We start from the raw sequence: 18,753 nt of genomic DNA, 5'->3' as shown, positions 1-18,753 counted from the left end.
GGGGCAGCGCCGCGCCAAGCGATTAGCGGAGGTGCGACGGCGTGGCCGGTGATTGGCGGACGGTGGCGGAAGAAGCTGGCCGCAGGGGACGGGGGGGGCAAGATGGCGGCGGTGCTGGAGGTGGAGGTTGGGGGCCCCGTCGAGCGCGATGTGGAGGAGGTAGCGGGGGGCCGGGAGCGCCGTGGACCGGGGCCGGCTGGGGGCCCCCGGGAGGGTTAGGGAAGGGGGGCTGTGGGGCGGGGGACACCGGGTTGGGGGCACTGGCTAGGGGACAGGGCCCTGCGGCGGGGACTGCGGGGGGCTCGGCAGCGGCGGGCAGCGGCAAGCTCGGGGCTGGGGGTGCTGGGGTCGGGGGAGGTGGGGCGGACGGGTGTGGGGGTGTGTGCACTGAGGCTGCTTGGGGGGACCTTGGGGCGTGGCGGGGGAGGGTGGTCTGGGGCACTGGGAGCTTCCAGGGCTTTGGGGCGGGGGGGTATGGGGACCGTTAGGGCTGAGGGGCTCTGGGAGTCCCTGGGGCGGGAGGGCCCCGGGAGAACCTCCAGGCCCCTGGGGCAGGGGGATATTGGGGGTCCCTGGGGCAGGAGGGCCCTGGGAGCATCTGAAGGCCCCCGGGGCAGCGGGGCATTGGGGGGTTCTGCGTGAGGGCGCCTTTGGGCTTTTTTTTGGTGAGCTGCAGTGGATCTGCAGGGCCTCAGGAGGAGGGGCTTTGGAGGGCTGTGGGGTCCCTGTGGGTCTCGGAGGCACTGGGGAAGGGTGAGATGGATGAGAATGTGCCTCTGGGGTGGGTGGCCGTCCTGAGTGGGGGGTGAGAGGCTGGATGTGGCTGGAGGCAGCTGTGAGGAGCGCAGGGGAGGAGGGCGATGGTGGAGGGGAAGCTCAGAACAACCTTTGAGCTGTGTGAGAAACTGGCAGTTTGGGACATGGCAGGTAACTGGCGACAAGGGCCTCTGAAAGACTTTGCATCCCTGAAGTGGCCAAAGTGCCTGTTTCCAGACAGGGCCCCTCGAGCTGGCGCAGCTGAAGAGGGGCCCTGGAAACACTAGCTGGGTCCTTTGGCACCTGCGAAGCTTCTCTGCTGTTAATTCATTCTCTGACTTTAAAACTCACTGCTGGAAAAGCCATGCGAGACTGGGGTGGGATTTGCATTTCAGAGAATACGGGAGGACGCGGGGCTGCTTGCGGTGCCCTCGGATGCCGGCAGCACGGGTAGTGTTCTCTCCTGGCAGCGACTTCTGCCTGTCACCTTGGTGCTGCGCCGTGTGAACTTCCGTGCTGAGATAATCAGTGGCCCTTGTTGCTCTTGGGGAATTGAAGCCATGTGAGGTAGAGGGCTTTAACTGAAGTTCCCACTGTTCCCATGATGGTGTTCAAGCATTCCTGGAGATGAAAAATTATAAAGCCCAAAAGAAAAAAAATCCGCTCAAAAAGCTGGAATTGAGAGCAGGGGCGTGCCTGCTTCTACACAACGGGAGTGTGGCATCTGTGTCTGCCACGGCATGTGTGCCACCGTACCACAGCACTGTAATGGCACTGCTGTCCTAGGCTTCGTCATGGCTCTTTGCTGTTACCTGCGCTTTGTACTCAGGAGTTTTCCTTTTGCTTGCAGAGTGGTTCTGTGTGCGTGCAGCTGGCAGCCCTGCTGGAGCAGCAACACAAGGGGTACAAGATGCTTGGCTGGTGCAGTTGGGGTTTTTCAGTGCTTTTCCTCAAGAACTGGTAGTTTGGCTTAAAATTTTTCAGGTGCTGAAGGTTGTATTTGGGAAGTTTACTGGCAGGGTTGACTTGTGGAACTTCCCTCCTGTATGGCTGAGCTGTGTGAGCAAGGTGAGACAGTCTGCCTGAAGCGCAGTAAGAGCTTGTGCATCCTTCCTGTGCCATGTGTTGCTACCAAAGAGCAGGTACAGTGGGATGACAGGAGGATTCAGCCTCAAATCCAGTGACCAAATGTCTTTAGCCACAAGTTGGTCACTCTTGAGTTGCTTCTTGTTATATTTTAAGATGTTTACTGGTGGCTTTTTTATGCCAGAGAGGTGTTTGTCCAGCCAGGCTTTGAAGAACACAAAGGTGTATGTGTGCATGCTGGAACCAGGCTGTCTGAACTCCTCTCTGAACAAGCAACCCTGGCATCCCCCTGTGAATCTCTTCCATTGTGATAAGTGAGACTCAAAGCAAACTAGTAAGCAAACAGTAAGCTCTTGCACTCATGAGCTCTTTAGTTCAGTGCCAGCAGTAGATGGGAAACCTTTTCCATGTAAAAACATAGAAGAGCTGAAGATGCTTAGAAGTGAAATTCCTGTTTTTCAGTCCAACAGAAAACTGTTTTTGGGACTGGCTGAGAGGGCGTTGCGAGGAGGCAACTGACGGGCTGTGCTTAACTCTGTGCTGTGGTTCCACAAAATCCACATCCATCAGGACAAAATCCATGTGCTTGTGTTTGAGATCTTGGCAGCTCTGTGGGCTGAGCACATCGCTGACGAACAGTTAACGGTGGAGCTGGTGCACGGTGGAGATCTGAAAGCAGTTTAATGTTTCACTTGGTGCACCCATGTGGGATAAACACTGAGTGTCATGTGGCTTTGGCTCTGCCTGATTGTAACTCAGGCTGTTGTCAAAGGTTTAATTTGCGATTGTTGAAACATTTGATCAGTTAGGGCCTTTTACTCCCTGCTGATTGTTACTGTGCTGTTTTGTGAGCAGAAGAAATGAAGACTTGAGATTCCAAAATTTTCTCAGACTTCACTAAAGAGCCTGCCTCTTTAAAATCTGCTTCAGGTGAATCACTGCACTCTGGGCATTCTCTTGAAAGGTATTTATTTCTCTTGAGATTTATCTTCCAGTTATTTCAGATTGTTCCTAGTGAGTGATGTGAAATATATACTGAGGCTGGGGCTGTGGGAGAGATGAAATCAGGTCCCGGGCATCCTGGACCCTCGGCTCTTGTGCCTCTGCCCGGTGCTGTGCGTAGCAGATGCTGGCTGCTGTTGGTTTTGATGGCCAAAATACTGTGGAGCTGTGCAACATGAACTGTAGGCTGGTCTGTAGCTTGGAACTGAAATCAGCAGCTGCTTATTCTCTGTCCTCAAGACGTTCTCCTTACCTCCTTCCCAGATTTAGAGCGTAAGGAGATTACAGCCAGCTTGCAGCTGGGTGGTTGGTACATGTGCCTGGAGATCTTCCTGTCTCCCTGCTTCTGGACTGCAAGAAACAGGCGGTTATGAGGTTTGTATTATAGGTAACCGCAGCCTTTGTGTTTTCCTAGAGAGGAGTTCTCTTGACTGTCCTGGTGATGGGGATCACAAGTTTGCTGAAAACTGAAGAGTGGCATGAGTTTCTTCCAAGGGTCATGGTACTGTGTGCGAGGAGAGAATTGGACTTTAGTCATAGATAGCCAGTTTTGCCAAGCTGTCACGCTGAGGGGGCTGGGCTTTTTGAATGGTTCGTGAGTTCTGGAGGAGACAGCTAGCAGAATATATCATTCTTAATTCCTTATGTTTTTTTAAAAAAATAGTTGTTGTAAGAGCTCTGGTTTGTCAGACAGAGGGCATCCTGTGCTGGTATTGCCAGCAGGAGTGGTTTGGTGCTCAGGGCTTGGTGGAGTGTATCTTCAGATACTTCAGTCATTGTCGTGGTTCTTGTCTAACCCCTCTCTGCTCTGGTAAAGGGAGACTTATGAGCAGAGGCTCTTCAGCCTAGCTGATGGGGATAGAAAGGGACCCAAAACCTGGGTGTTAAAATGACAGACCCAAACTAGAAATAGAACAAACACTTAATGGTAAGAGCAGGTGCTTCCTGGCACAGTCTCTCACGCTTGGATTCACCATTGCTATTCATTTTTAGAACCAAAGCTAGATTTCTTTGGTAAAAGAGTGTGCAGATCAAGGAGGAGTTAACTGGAAGGTTCAGTTTGCAGTGGCTGCTCTGCCAAGTCGTGTCTGACAGTCATCAGATCGCTCTGTCTCTGCTTGAACATCCCGTCTGTCACGTCCTGGCCCCCCCTTAACAAAGTTATTTCAGGAGCTTTAAGCTCTGGGGAATCTGGTGAAGCTCAGTCCCTGTAATTGAGTGAAAATTGTGTCTGATGCTGTGGATTCTTGCACCTGCAAGGACAGCTTACATGGCAGTTGCTGCTTTGGAGGATGGCTAGGTAGGAAGCGTTCTTCTCTGTGAAATGCAGGATTGCCTTAGGGTATGGGGCAGAGAAGGCTTTAGCTCTTTTGCTGGAAGAATTTGTAGATTTGGGAGAGAGGCTGAAAAGTGTTCCCTGAGCATGGGACAGAGCAGCGTGGATGGACCAGCTGCTGGTGTGCCACAGAGGAGTGACCACAAGCTGCTGTATGCTGAGGGGAGAAATAATTGATGTGTTTGGAAGGTGCTGGACTGTCTGTGCTCGTAAAATGTCCTCATGCAGTGAGGACAGGGGTAGAGCCTGGGGGGAGCAGGGATCTCCTGGGGAGTGGCAGTGGGAGCCCCTGGTGACTTCCCAGAGCTTGCAGAGGGGTTGACCTATGCCAGAGCTGAGCTGGGCCAACAAGCACTTGGAGTTTATCAGCTTTTGCTCGCAGTGATTTGAGAACATTTTTGAATGATTTTTTTTTTTTTTTTTTTTTTTTTTTTACTGTTTATCAGAGCAGTTGTTCCAACTCTGAATTGGGTAGCTGACTTTTTGAAGGGAAAGCAGTGACTGAACTGATTAATCTGGATGTGGATGTTTTAGGAACAGAAGAGCTTGGGGAATTTGGGCAGTGCAAGCATACTTCTTGGAGTCAGTGTCAGATCGTCACATGCTGTTTCCTATGCAGGCAGGCCAGTGAGCTTGAACAGGGATTTTCATAGGTCTATGTTTTGCATTTGCCTAAGTACTGAAGCGCTTCTTGAAGGCCTTGGGGACTGAACCTCTCGCAAGTGTTGCTCTAGGGTGAAGCACAGCAGATGTCTAATAGCACACAGACGGATTGCTGCCACGCACGTGTTTTCCTGCCTCCTCACCCTGGGATATAATTAGGCGCCGCAGAGGAAATGAGGCAGCTATGTGTGTCCTCAGCTGAGCCCAGGTGTAATTGGAGGTGCTGCCTGCAAGGCATCGGTTTGGGGAACAGTCCCAAGGTTGAGGGATATCCCTGTGGTTCAGTACCCAGTGATCCAAGGCTGGTGGTGCTGAGGTGGAGCCTGTTCCTGTGTACATGTCTCCAGTGTGTACAGGAAAGCGTGATGATAAAGTCCTTGCTGTGCCTTGGTTTTGGTACCTTTTCTTATGGTTCCACACCTCCTTGCTGGTAAACATCCAGGTGTGGGTCATTCCGGGCTGGCCAGCCATGCACTGGGCTGTGGCTGTGCTGGGAAAGAGTTAGCAGCCAGGGCGGGTGCCAGCCCCTCGGCTGTGCTGGAGGGTCTCCAGCCAGCTGGGGGGCTGTAAACTGTATGTTTATATGCCCAGCCCCAGCTGAGCTGCTGTAGGTTTTATCTGTGTTTGTGTCTTGCCAAGGAAAGGTGACATGAAGTCAGAGCAGTGGGATTTTGTTTGCTGCATCCCCAGCACTGTGTGTCAGGGTTTGTGCTGGTGCTGGGATGCCCAGCCAGTGAGCCCGTGCAGGAATGTGACTGGTGCTGGAGGCCTCTTCAGTTCTTATGCGAAGATATAAAGCTCCAGGAGAAAGCTGAAATGCAGTATCAAAGGTGCCCTCACTGCTGCCCAGTCCAGATGCCTTATGGAGAGAGTATTCATGCCAAATTTTGCTGGGGGAAACGGGGAATTCTGTGAGACTCTGCCTTTGAATGCTGCTTGCTTGCAAGCTGAGAAGGTTAGCCTGGGGTCATGGTTCTGCAGAGGGGGGGGCCTTCTAAATAACAGGCTGGTTCCTTTTGTCCCCTAAACCTGTCAGGCAAAGGATGTCCTTGACGCTCTGTGTGCAGCTGGGCAGTTTCAGCTTGCATTAAGCACAGATTACACCAGTTCATCATCTCTTGTTGGTAATAACAGCAACTCCTGTTGCTCTTGGTTGCTCCTGTTGGGCAAAACCTGCTGCCTGTAACACTTGGGAGAGACACCCAGCCATGTCAGCAAAGGAAGTCCTAAATCTTTCTTCTTGCATGATTCTGTCTGAAAATTTGTTTGTCGATGATTTGTGGGTGACATGTAGACACCAACCCCTGTCCTGCACTCTGGTGGAATTTGGGATTCCCCTCTCTGTCCTGTTTCTGATGTGCACTGGGATCGCCCCTGTGTGCCCAGAGATGCCTGGCTGGGTTTTGAACATGGGACTTGAACCAATTCCTCTAGGACGGTGAGCTGCAGTGAAATATGGGAGTATGAGGGGAAAGGTACTTGCAAGTGGTGGAGGAGCAGGGGGACCCTGTGGCTCTCCCTGTGCTGCCTGGAGGGTCAAAAGACAGCTCTGGGCTGCGGTGTCACGATGGCATGTCCAGGGTTTGTTGTTTAAAGCTGCTGAATCTAGGGTTTCCCCCTTGTGAAAGTTCTCAAAGAGCAGTCCTGGGGGTCTCACAGGATGCCTTTGCAGCTGCTGCTGCTGTCATCACTGATCGCATCTCCCCGGGAGATAAAGGAGCCAGGTGCTGCGGCCGTGTTTCATGCGATGAGCAGGCGGTGTAGACGCGGCACAGCCTTGCTCCTGTGGGACATAAACCAGCATCTGTGCCGATTGGGCAGATGAAGGAAATCAGCTATCTGTTCTAGGCTGGTACTTCAATAGCTGATTTCTGTGGTGTTTTTTTTTCTCTCCCTAGGTTGATCTTTCACACTTGTCCCCAGAAGAGAGATGGAGGTGAGTCTGTGTTGTGAGGTGAACTGACGATTACAGCTTGAGTGAGCTCCTGCTACTGACCAGAGCTACCAGCAGCACAGCCCATTTTCATGATGGGAGAGGACAGCGTTATTTGTTAGAGGGAAGTAGGAACTGTCCTAAAAGGCAATACTAATATGTTTTTCCTTTAAATTGCTGACTAGATACTCCTCCTTTTCCTCTAGTCAAACCCATTTCAGCCAGACATTTGTTGAAAGCACAGTAAGGCTGGTCTCTCAGTATGGATTTATACAGGGTGGCTTCAGATCAGAGAATTTGGCATATTTGTTGGGTTTGGATATTTTTTTTTTCCCCCCTAAGTTGAACTGTCTTGTCAGCTTGAGACAGAGATGTAAGGATTTAAGAGGTCTTAATTCTGTCTTGGGTTTTGGTTAAACAGCACAAGCTGCAAAGAAATCCCGGGTGTCTGCAGAGCATCAGTCTGGAAATCTCTTCTTCCAGGATACGCATGGGGTTATCCAGGGCAGAGAGAAGCAATTTGCTGGAGTCAGAGGGTTTTGCTGGCTATAGACTGTGCCCTGCCTGTCCAAGCCTTTTCCTTGCTGGGTGAGAGGGAGGATGGTGCTGGTGGCTCTGAAACTGGGCTGAGGGTTTGGTACTGAGAGCTGGTGCACACTCGTGGCGTCAAACAGCCACTCAGCTGATGCTGTTGCAGTGGTGAGTGAGTTACGTGAAACGTGTACTCCACGTTCCTTAGTTCAGATATGTCAGTGTGAGTTCTCTCTGCCTTGTTCATACCGGGATGGGCTGAATGGCAGTCTTGGCTTTCACAGTTTAAGAATGAGCTAGTCTCAGAGAAGCCTTTTGTCTTTTCTCCTCTGGATTGCAATGCAGCACCCATCTCCACGATGCTCCTTTGTGGTGTTTCTCAGTCTGGTCTTCCTGGCTGCCCGTGCCGAGGTGTTTGTCAGCCCCACGGTGCTGTTAGCATGTGATCTGTGCCCGCATGCTCTTCAGCCACCTTTTCCCTGTGTTGCAGGGTGGAGCATGCACGAATGCATGCCAAGCACCGTGGTCACGAGGCTATGCATGCCGAAATGGTCCTCATCCTTATCGCCACGCTGGTGGTGGCACAGCTCCTGTTGGTTCAGTGGAAGCAGAGGCACCCTCGCTCCTACAACGTAAGTGTCTCCCATGCAACCATTTTGTCTCTGAGGCGGGGTGTGAGTGCTGAGTGATGCTGTCCTTTAGCTGATGAGAAGTATGCTCCTGGTTTTCTCTTTTTGGCTGGTGTTGAGATACCCCTTGTCTTCCCAGAAGCCTGCAGGGATTCTAGCTAGGGATGAGGTTACATCTGTTACAAGTGATGCCAATAACTCTGTTTTTCATAGTGCTTTGACACCAGGTGATCGGAGAAACAGATCTCCGGTATTGTCCTGAGGGTAATGCAAAGAGAAGCTGTTTTTTCTGGGTGCTTCCTCAGAAGCAATGGGGACTTCTTGCTGCTGGGCCCCTGGTTTTGACAGTTCTGGCAGCATTGTCTGCTGAGCAGACCTGCCACTTGCTGATGCCACTGGCTTGTCAGGGACTGTTATTCTACCTTAACTGACCTCACTCTGATTTCGGTATCAAAAGTAATGTTTCCAGGCGATACCTATAACCCTCTATGAACTTTAAACTGAACCTGTTTGCCTGTTGCCCCTCCCGCAGCACCACAGGAGCTCAGCTGCAGGGCTGTAGATCCCTTTTGGGAATAGGCTGTAGGGCAGAGGTGAGTCTGAAACCTTCCACTGCACCTGTCTCCTTGTTTAATATTTGTCTGATGTTTGTATGGTTGCTGTGTTCGGGTCCTTGGAAAGGTGAAGGTTTATATAGCAGCCTTACAACAACTAGTTAGGTGGATCATCTCCTGTACCTTCCTCTGGATATGTTTCCTGTGCATTCTCCCTCTGGCTCTAGTCCTTTGTTACCAAAGATCACGTGGCTGCTGCCCCAAACTTCTTCAGCCAGGCTCTGAGCCTGTTCTCTGGGTGCCACAGACCAAACTTCCTGAGTTTCCTGGTTGCTATTCAGAGCCCTTTGATGCAGGGAGAACAGCTGCCAGGAGTGGCAGGGTGTTTCTGATGAGCAGAGAGCCAGCTCAAAATGCTTTTCCTCTGTTCCTGCAGATGGTGACCCTCTTCCAGATGTGGGTAGTGCCTCTGTATTTCACGATCAAGCTGTATTGGTGGCGGTTCCTGGTAATCTGGGTGCTATTCTCAGCAGTCACAGCTTTTGTCACCTTCAGGGCAACTCGAAAACCTCTGGTACAGACAACACCCAGGTTAGTACATGTGTTTCTGGGAAAACTCCTCAGCCCCAGGGGAATCATTACAAGGCGCTCTTTCCAGTTTTGCTGCCACAGATCATTGTCTTAAACTTTGTACCTTGGGAGCACTCAACCCCTGCCCGTGCTGCCCATGTCAGTCGGTGTAAAGCACTAATTGGCTGCTGGCAGCCAGCCCAATGCATGTGGTACGCGAGTGGGTGGTGGAAAGGCAGATACTTCATCCGAGGGCATTCCCAGTATGAAGCACACTTGCTTGTAGCCTTTGGAGATGCTGAGGTTTCTGGTTTGGAAGTCAAGACTGTAAGTGGCCCGTGGCAGGGATGGTTCTGTGGCTTGAAATAGAAATTTAAAGCTCATGTGTGTGGCTAGTTGAAGTGTCTGCTGACACCACCATCCAGGTTTACAAAGTACTTGCTGCAGTTTCTTTCAGGAAAAAATGAAGTAGTTAAATTCTTGTTTTAATTCTTTACAGGCTGGTTTATAAATGGTTTCTACTAATATACAAGATCAGCTATGCCACTGGAATTGTAGGGTACATGGCTGTGATGTTTACGCTTTTTGGTCTTAACTTATTGTTCAGGTGAGTGAATCTTTTGGGTCCCACTCCTGGGGCGAGGGATGTAACACACTGTGTGGAGTAAGGCTGCGACTCTGGAAAAACAGTTGTCTTAGCAATCTGATTAGTGGGACCAAAGAGACTCCAGGGATGCCCTTTTCTTGCTGGGAGGATCACAGGTAAGATGGTGCTACCTGAACTGGTCAGGGTCGCTGGAGAGCCCTGCTTCCAACTCGGCTGCGTTGGCAGCAGCTCCTCCATCTCTGCCTGTGTCTGGCCTGGGAGCAGCAGTGGGATTTTCTTTGCTTCCTGATAAAGAGTAGCATTTTCTTTGCTACCCTGACGAAGGGATACCTGCAACAGGCAGCCAGCCCAGGTGTGGTAGCAGAGGACCCTAGCCCAAGCCTTCATGTTTTAGAGAGGTTGATTCCTTCTCTGGTGTATGAGCAGACCTGGCAGCTGCCTGCACAGACATGGAAGTATTAACTGGGGGCTTACTGGGAGCTGATCTGGTGCACAAAACAGTTGGGAGATTACTGTAGTTGCTCATTCCAGAGGCTGGTGAGGGTGGTGGGCACCAGATACGAGACACCTGGGTGTTACACCCACATCTCCATTCAAATGCTGCTTTTTGACATCCAAGGAGAAGTGTCCCAGAAGCAGGGGCTGGGGCTGTTCTGGGCAGGCACCTAGAAGACCTCTGCAGGTGATGCTTCTGGGTGACATGTGTCTGCTGCTCTTGTGATGGGAGTTAGCGCTGTGTGCTATGTCAGCACCCCTGCAGCCCCCCCAAAAAAGCTCTTGATGTCATTTTGGCTCTTCTGTTGTAGAATCAAACCAGAAGATGCGATGGACTTTGGCATCTCCCTCCTCTTTTATGGTCTTTACTACGGGGTTCTGGAGCGGGACTTTGCTGAGATGTGTGCAGATTACATGGCCTCAACGATCGGGGTGAGTTAATGCCATGCTCTTCCCCAGGTGAGAGTCCTGCCCCATTATGGGAGGGCCTGAAGTGTGTCAGTTGCAGCAATAGCTTTTGCCTCCCCCAAATGGGAAAGTGCATCAGACTTGAGGAAGGGCTTTCTGAGGCTGCTGCCTTTCCCGCTGTGCTCTCTCTGGACCCGCTGCCATGGTCAAGGCTGGGAGGTTTCTGGCGTAACAGAGCTGCTCCGAGATCTTTCCTTAAGAGCAGAGCTTCTTCAGGTGTTCCCTAGTCTCCAGAAGCACAAGAAATAAGGAATGGAAGGATCTGTTCAGCCCCTCTCTAAACTCCTGACAAATATTCTCTCTCTGGGTCTTTAAAATCTCCAGTACCAAAGAGCACTCCTGCTTCTGGGACCATGCAGCAGGTGTGTTAACTTAAGAACTTAAGGGTTCACACCATGGGCTTCCTTCTGCTGCTTGTATCTGCTGCAGCTTGTGCTGTCCCTGTGGACAGAGGTTATGTTCCCATGTGCCTTCAGTGGTGGCCCACTCACCTGCTACCAAACAAAGCCGCACTCCACCAAAAATTACATGCAGTAGGTCATGTTGCTGCTTTGCAGCAGCCCTTTAAAGGTCTTGGACTCTTATTTACTCCTCCTCCTCCTCTCAGAGCTTTCTGCTGCTGCTCCTTGGAGGTTCTGCCTGGCAGGACTGGGGAGCCCCAGCCCCTCACCAGCCACCTTCCATTCACACTGGGACACCTTGGCAGAGCTCAGGTCTCCCCCTGCATAGGTGGTGGGTACCCAGGACAGACCCCGAGGGTCTGGCCTGTCTGCAGGACTGCCAGGAGGGTGCTGCTGCTAGTTGGCACCACGGCCCAAGGGTGCCACTCCATTGGGTGGTCAGAGCGAAGCTGTGCCAGGTCTGCTGGAGGCAGGTTTTGCTGATGATACTAAACTAGGAGGAGCTGTGGACTCCCTTGAGGGCAGAGAGGCGTTACAGAGCTGGGCAATCACCAACTGTGTGAAATTTAACAAGAGCAAGTCTCAGATTCTCCACTTGAAACAGGGTAATCCTGGTTAGGGGGACGAGAGGCTGGAGAGCAGCCTGGGCTGATGACAAGTTGAGTATGAGTCAATAGCGTGGCCTGGCATCCCAGAGAGCCAACCGTGTCCTGGGGGGCGTCAAGCCCAGCACAGTGAGCTGGTCGATGGAGGAGATGGTCCCACTCTGCACTGCACTGGTGTGGCCCCACCTCGAATTCGGTGTGCGGTTTTGGGTGCCTCCATGTATGAAGGACATCACACTACTAGAGTGTGTCCAGAGGAGGGCGACCAAGACTGTGAAAGGTCTCGAGGGCAAGACCTAGGAAGAGCTGCTGAGTTCACTTGGCTTCTTCAGTTTGGAGAAGACTGAGGAGTGACCTCATTGTTGAGTGACCTCATGGCATTCTACAGCTTCCTCAAGAGGGACAGCGGAGGGGGAGTTGCTGATCTCTCTCTGGTGAGCAGCGATAGGACGCGAGGAGATGGGGTAATGCTGCATCAGGGCAAGTTCAGACTGGATGTTAGCGAAAGGCTCTTCACTGAGAGGGTGGCTTGTCGCTGGAATGGACTCCCAGGGAAGTTGTTACAGCACCAAGCCTGTCAGGAGTTCGAGGAGCATCTGGATAATGCTCTTAGTCATGTGGTTTAGTGTTACGTAATCCTTTGAGGAGTAGAGAGTTGGACTCAGTGGTCCTTATGGGTCCCTTCCAACTTGAGATATTGTGTCTCCTAGCCAGGACACAGCATGAGTGACCCAGGGCTCGTGGCCACCCCTGGAGCGTGTGGGACCAGACCTGCACGCAGGGAGATGTGGTTGCGTGCCTGCACCCTCCTGCGTGCTGCATCAGGCTGATGCTGAGCCAACAGGCTTGGAAATGGTTGGGGGGTGGCTGCTCTGCGCTTTGTTCTTCAGCTGACTGAGCTTCAGGGACCTGTGGGGCTGGAGGCTTGGACCATATTCAACTGCCAGCCCAAGGCTGCCATTTTGGGTTAAAGCTGTCACCTCCAGCTTGTCCTGCTCTCACCCCCAGCCTCTGCCCTTGCTGCCTGGCATGGGTGCACCAGCCCAGCAGGCACCTGACAACTGACCAGGCCATTGGGGAGTGAAGGGGGGTGGTCCCCGGCATGGGGAGGGGGTTGTGGGGCTGGCAGAGGGCCTGGGGTGTGATGGGCCACCACATGGCTGAGCAGCTCCCTGTCCTGTTGTAGTTGTTTCCCGCAGCTGGGCCTGTAACAAGGTTTTTAAGCCCAAAAGGCTGAGGCTGGACTCCAGGTGCTGACCCCAGCCCTCCTTAAAGTTTAGCTGTGCTGACGTAGGCATGGGACACGTGCCCTCCTGCTGTCACTGCTTTCCCTCTGCTCTGCCCTCGCTCAGTTCTACAGCGCCTCGGGGATGCCCACCAAGCACCTCTCTGACAGCGTCTGCGCTGTCTGCGGCCAGCAGATCTTCGTGGATGTCAATGAGGAGGGGATCATCGAGAACACCTACCGCCTTTCCTGCAACCACGTGTATCCTTTTCCTTGGGAGCCAGCCCACTGCCTTGCTGACTCCCTGCCAGGGCTGGCACCAGAGAGCTCCTGCCCTGCACCTTCTCCAGCCTGGGGTGAAGAAACGCCTGTCCTGGGACTTGGGGCCATTCTGCTGATTTTACATGTGATCCTTGCCTGTGTCATCGCTGACTTGGCATGGGAAGAGGCAAAGTCCCGCATGTCCCTGAAATCAATGCCTCGTTGCTTCCGTTTTACAAGTGGTTGTTCTTCCTTCCCCTCTCCAGCTGCCCCTGCTGTGGCAGCGCTGCTGTGGAGCTGTGCCTTGCTTTCCAGCTACCTTTGCCAAATCTGCTGGGACTTGACTGCCCAGCGCTTGCTGCCATGCCAGCTCCCGTCAGCATGAGGTAGGGGCGTGAAGTGTCCCTGGTCCAGCCGAGCAGTGCTCTGTGTGTCACACTGGCCCCTTGTTGGAGAACTACTGCTGCAAGTCCTGGCTGAGAGCCTCCGAAGGGAAGAGTTGGGGGAAAACACTGCCTGCCCCACGCAGCATCCCTTGGAAAACAGCCCCTGCAGCTTTGTGCTGCCAGTCAGTGCCTGCCCTGCCTACTCCAGCCACAGTCCAGCAGCTTCCTCCTTCCCCAGAAATCCTCCAGCGACTCTGGCCGCAGCGGGGTTTCCAGCACCCTGGAATTGCTCACCCTTCCCCTTCAGCTGATTTTGAAACTGGAAGTCCTGGTTGTTGCTCAGCCCCAGCAGGGGAGGGCTCAGGGTTTTTTCCGGTAGTGACTCAGCGGTGGAGGAGATGGGGTGTCCTCTGGCACTGCTTGCGTTACTGGCTGCGAGGTGCTTTCCAAACTGGGCCTGAGCAAAGGTCATGGTGGCAAAACTCACCTAAATTTAATCGCTGTAAAGTGTTTGCGAGGTGTATGCCAGCCTGGCCCCAGCATCTGACCCCGTGCAGGGCCTGAGCCTGCCTGTCACGCACCCTGTGGCAGCTTGGTGGGGGGTTGTGGCTGTTGAAGGAGTCTGTGCTTGTGGTAATCCCTGGGCTGAGGGGGGAGTGGCTCCTGCTGTTGCTCTGGCATTAACCCTGGGTCTGAGCAGCAGAGGCATTACCTGGGGGAGTTTGTTTGCTCAGCAACACCCTTATGCATGGCAGAGTTCCCCAACAGGGCAAGCGGCCTCACCCCAGAGCTGTGTCATGGTGGCTGCAGCCACCTCATGTTTCCCTGTGACTTCTTCAGGGCTGGGCTCAGGTTGAGTAAATCCTTGTTACTCATCTGCCATGATGGAGCGTAGCTGGCACCTGCAAGTCAGTCCCTGGGAGAAGTCCCTTAAATACGTTGTTAATCCTTGAGAAGCCGTTGTGTAACACACAGAGTCAAGTTTGCAGAGCTCTCCTGGGCTGTACAAACCTTCCCAGAACTCAAAGCCCCAGCATTTCGCAGCCAGACACATCCCTGCCAGTCCTCTGCTGCCTGCTCCCACTCTCAAATTGAGGAGCTTCCCCCAGCCACCCGTGTCGGTCTAACCCTGCTCTGGTGTTAGCGTGTGCTGGGTTACGTGTGCGCCGGGCACTGTCGAGACACAGACTCTTCACCATCTCATCATAGCCCTCATGATGCCTCCCCAGCCCACTGCCCCATGAGCTCCTTCCTCTCTGCCTGGAAGGTGCCGTGCCTTCTAGGAAAGGGCTGCAGTTGTGCAATGTGGACACCCTTGCCTGTCTGATACCCTGTGCAGTGGCATGGGGATGACGTTTTTTTTTAAGCTCAGTGGTTTCCTCCATGCTCAGTTGTGTGCCATCATTGTTTCCCCCTGCCCCAACATGAAGCAGTTCCCCTTAACGTGCCCCTCCCCAGGTTTCACGAGTTCTGCATCCGTGGCTGGTGCATCGTTGGGAAGAAGCAGACGTGTCCATACTGCAAAGAGAAGGTGGATCTCAAGAGGATGTTCAGTAACCCGTATCCTTTCTCCTTGTGAAGGGGAACAGTGGGTAGGGTGCATGAGGGGCTCAGGGCCATGCCTGGGAGCTGCTGGCTGCTCATTTGGGCTCGCCAGGCCCCCCCAGGCAGGTGGCTACCAGCCCACAGCAATGGCAGAGACTCTGCAAAATCTGTCCGTGAGCTGGGCGTGTTGCCTGGCACGGGGCAGTGGGCATGTCTGGGGGAAGCTGGGAGGCTGTGGGCTCCACTGAGGGTGCTGCTCCCTCCGGTGAGAGATGAAAATGCTCATGAAGCCCTTCGTGGCTGAGCCCCACAGCCCCTGCTTACCATGAGAGGGCTCAGCAGCCCTCATCCCCCTCCCTGCACCGCTGTAAGGGATGGCTCAAGCCCCACGTTTTGCTTTTCCGCCTGTGGATGTTCCTGTGGGAAGTGAGTTCCCGCAGAGCCGGGCACTGGATTTTGCTGCCTGTGCAGCATGTGTGTTGCCCCCTCTCTGAGGCAAGTCGTGTCGGTCCCCTGGGAGGAGGAGATGGTTAACCTGGACCCCCACATCCTGCAGGACACCTGGTTGCACCCCACACCCTCCTTGCCAAGGCACAGCTGAGGTGAGCCCCAGCCTGGCCAGAGCCACCCCTCCCCAGGGAGCCAGTGCTGCAGAGGGTTGAGGCTTTGTTCCCCCTGTCCCTGTGGTGTGGCAGCTTTGAGTGTCTCCTTGGTGGGCTACACTCCTCTTGTCCCTGTCCCCGTGGTTCTTTAACTCCTTCCTACCCAGCTGGGAGAGGCCTCATGTCATGTATGGGCAGCTGCTGGACTGGCTGCGCTACCTGGTGGCCTGGCAGCCGGTGATCATCGGACTGGTCCAGGGCATCAACTACATCCTGGGGCTGGAGTAAGGGCAGGCGGTGGGGGAGCCGTGGAGCCACGAGAGGACACGTGCCCAGGGCAGGGGACAGCAGCTGGCTGGGAACGCTGGCTTTTCTCTGTCACTTCTCAGGACCTCAGCCGTCCCCAAGGACTGCAGCACTGGGGGCCGAAGGAGGACTCTGCCCTGAGGCCCCTCCCACTAGGGCTGGGGGAGTCTTTTTTTAAAAAGCAATTATTTTAATGAGCATATTGAAAACTTTCTATTGCAGCTGAAAAGAGACGCTTGTCCCGTTTCCCTGCCCCAGCCCCTCTCTGGCCCTTCGCATGGCCCCGGTGTGCTGAGCGTTTGACTGGGGGCTGTTCTCCGTCTCCCTCTCCTGCTGCTTTGCCGGGAGAGGTGACAGGGAGAGGGCTGAGGCTTTGCCAGCTCTGACGCTTGCTCCCCGGAGCAGCCTTCCCAGCAGTGAGGACGGGACATGGGGAAGCAGGGTCAGGGCTGGGCCCCTCTGCTGCGCGGGGCTGCAGAGGAGAGGCTGCCTGCGGGGGCTGGAGCTCAGCACCCTGGAAGAGGGGATGGAGGGACACTGCTGCCCTGGCACTGACCGCCATGGGCCAGACTTGGCTGCCAGGTCCCTGGTGCCGTGGGTGCATGGGGAGTAACCGAGCCCCTCTCCCGCGCTGTGATGGTGGGCTCTGCCTGTGCCCTGCCTCAGCTAACCCTTTTGTACACTCCCCCTTTTTTCTATATTCCTGCCTGGAAGCTGGTGGCATCACCCAGCTGCTGCAGCTCGGGGACCAGCCAGGGCACAGAGTGTGCTGTGCCATTTCTTTCCCTGCACCTCTTTCTGTGATGGTGATGGTATGTCAAGAGCAGCCTGAGAAGAGTGGGTTGCCCCTGCCCCAGGGCGCAGGGGATGCCCCGCTGGGGTTTGCTCTTTTTGGCGCTGTAATAAAAGGGATCGAGCAAAGGGCGTGGGCAGGGCTGGGCTGCTGCTGGTGTTTCCCTGCCCCAGCATTGCTCCGCTCCTCGCCGTGCCAGCACAAGGAGCCGTGCCCCCATCAATCTTGTGCAAGGGGCTTTGGGCTCATTTTTTGGCAGCGGGTGAGTACAGCCTGTGATGGCAGCATGTGGGAGCAAGGTCCTTGACCCCAGGGCCAGCTGTGAGGCTCTGGGGGAAATTGGGAGCGTTTTGGGGGTGGTCAGGAGCCAGCCCTCTCAGCGGTGTGAGGGCTTGACCTGTGTCCCGTGAGGGTGCTGGGGTCTGACGGAGACACATGAGGCAGTGTCACCCCCGTTCCTGGTGTGAGGGACTGTGCCACGTTGCGCAGGGGATTTGGGAAGTGGCCACAGTGGCAGCTCGGCTGTGGGCGCAGTGGAGGCTGTGTCACCCAGGGGAGACCTGGCGTGGCTGCGCCACGTGCCCCGCTGAGTCCTTTTGGTTTTCTTTTGGGTGAAACCACATCACAATGTTGTGCCAAACACAGAAATAGAGTCCTGGAAACGGAGATGCGGCCCAGGGTTTTTCTTGATCGTCTTCCTTGCTCTAGAGTGAGGCCACAGTTCCTCCTCCTCCCTTTGTGCTCTCCCTCAGTGGGGACAGATGCCAAAAGTGGCTGGGGACAAAGCACCCTCCCCATGGGTCCTGCCCACGTATTTCACATCAGGGTAGCCTGGGCTCAGCTGGGTTGGGCTTTTGTGGGGATCAGGGATGTGGTGGAGGAGCGGAGGGTGCTGGGCTATCCCCATACATGAGCTGCCTCTGGCCCCTCGCTGCCCGCAGGGCCCCTGGGCCAGTCCCGTTGCAGCCCTGGCCACAGATCCCCACGGGTGCTGTGGGGATGATGCGGCCACTGTCCCCGTCCTGGTGGGAAGGAAGGGGACAGGTTGTGCTTGGCAGGCTTGGAGATGTCCCTGAGAGAACCCTTGTAGCTGTGGTCCTGCCCTTCTGGGAACTGTTGATAACAACAGCCAGGAAACTCACTGGGCTTTTAGGGGCTTTTTTCCATGCGGTGCGTTGGTCCTGTGCCTGCACCACAGGAGCTGCCAGCGCGTGAGGCTCGGGTGGCTCCTCCTGCCCCGTGGCTGTGCCTGTGCTGCGTCCCTGCCTTGGCCATGCTGGGGAAGCAGGTCCCGGGGGCTTCCCCTGGTTTTGCAGCATGATCTTGGTGGGTTTATGGAACCCTCATGTCTGCCACTCTCCTGCTGCTGTGGGTTGGCCCCAGGGGGCTCTGCCACAGGGAGAGGGGCTGGGTCCTGGTCTGGGGTCCCCATGCCCCTGCTCAGGTTCCTCGCTGGCCCCCGGGGCTGGCTCCCCCGCAGTCAAGCACCAGAGCGGAGCCCTGGCAGGTCCCTGGGGGTTTCTCTCCGTCTTCTGGAGCTGGGAGGCCTGCGCTAAGCTGTGGGCCTGCCCCAGCTGGCACACGGCCCAGCGCCCAGGGCTCCCCCCACCCAGTGCTGGTGCTCAGTTCCCAGGGGGCTTCACCCACCTCCCTCTCCCCCTGCCCAGACCCTGCCTTGCCCCTGGCCAGCCCTGAAGTGTGGGGAGCCAAACTGGTCCCCGGCATGGGGACCACTGGCTGCGGCATGGCCCAGCTCAATATGGGCAGGGCATGGCATTGGGCTGTCAGCCTCGGGGACTGTCCCCCAGCCCTGTGACACCATCTGGCTCAGGGCCCCATGCAATGGACATGGGTGCGCAGCTGAGCCCCGCTCCTACAACCCTGGGGTGCACATGGCTGCTCGTCCACGGGCACGGGAAGGGGGGCGGGGGGGGGAAGTAGGCAGGGTGGGCACATGGGGTGCAGCGAGGCTGGTCATGGAGTGGCTGTGGGATGTGTA

The 18,753-nt window shown here is 54.9% G+C and overlaps 1 protein-coding gene across 4 annotated transcripts; it reads left to right on the top strand.

Annotated features, from left to right (window-relative positions):
- The first annotated feature begins 70 nt into the window (after positions 1 to 70).
- On the top strand, positions 71 to 17,420 carry RNF121 (ring finger protein 121). Of its 4 annotated transcripts, XM_040583238.1 has the most exons (10): positions 92 to 159; positions 3,109 to 3,219; positions 6,742 to 6,779; positions 7,798 to 7,939; positions 8,927 to 9,081; positions 9,560 to 9,667; positions 10,474 to 10,594; positions 12,989 to 13,122; positions 14,967 to 15,068; positions 15,823 to 17,420. In XM_040583238.1, exons 4-10 carry the CDS (start codon positions 7,814 to 7,816, stop codon positions 15,941 to 15,943), a joined length of 867 nt encoding a protein of 288 aa, XP_040439172.1. In that variant the 5' UTR covers positions 92 to 159; positions 3,109 to 3,219; positions 6,742 to 6,779; positions 7,798 to 7,813; the 3' UTR covers positions 15,944 to 17,420. The 4 variants fall into 4 exon arrangements, with proteins under 4 accessions (XP_040439170.1, XP_040439173.1, XP_040439171.1 ...); XM_040583236.1 differs by lacking the exon at positions 3,109 to 3,219 and having other exon boundaries at positions 71 to 159; XM_040583239.1 differs by lacking the exon at positions 3,109 to 3,219 and having other exon boundaries at positions 71 to 159; positions 14,967 to 15,065; positions 15,809 to 15,896.
- The last annotated feature ends 1,333 nt before the right edge of the window (positions 17,421 to 18,753 follow it).

The sequence above is a fragment of the Falco naumanni genome, chromosome 2, assembly GCF_017639655.2.
Source record: "Falco naumanni isolate bFalNau1 chromosome 2, bFalNau1.pat, whole genome shotgun sequence".
Lineage (NCBI taxonomy): Eukaryota > Metazoa > Chordata > Aves > Falconiformes > Falconidae > Falco > Falco naumanni.
This window is presented reverse-complemented; position numbering and strand designations above follow the sequence as displayed.

Bases quoted from the DNA above. Each gene is read 5' to 3' on its own strand.
- RNF121 (XM_040583236.1), top strand. From the start codon at position 103: ATGGCGGCGGTGCTGGAGGTGGAGGTTGGGGGCCCCGTCGAGCGCGAT. The intron at 7,940-8,926 runs GTAAGTGTCTCC...CTGTTCCTGCAG, and splicing joins GGCACCCTCGCTCCTACAAC to ATGGTGACCCTCTTCCAGAT. The intron at 13,123-14,966 runs GTATCCTTTTCC...GCCCCTCCCCAG, and splicing joins CGCCTTTCCTGCAACCACGT to GTTTCACGAGTTCTGCATCC.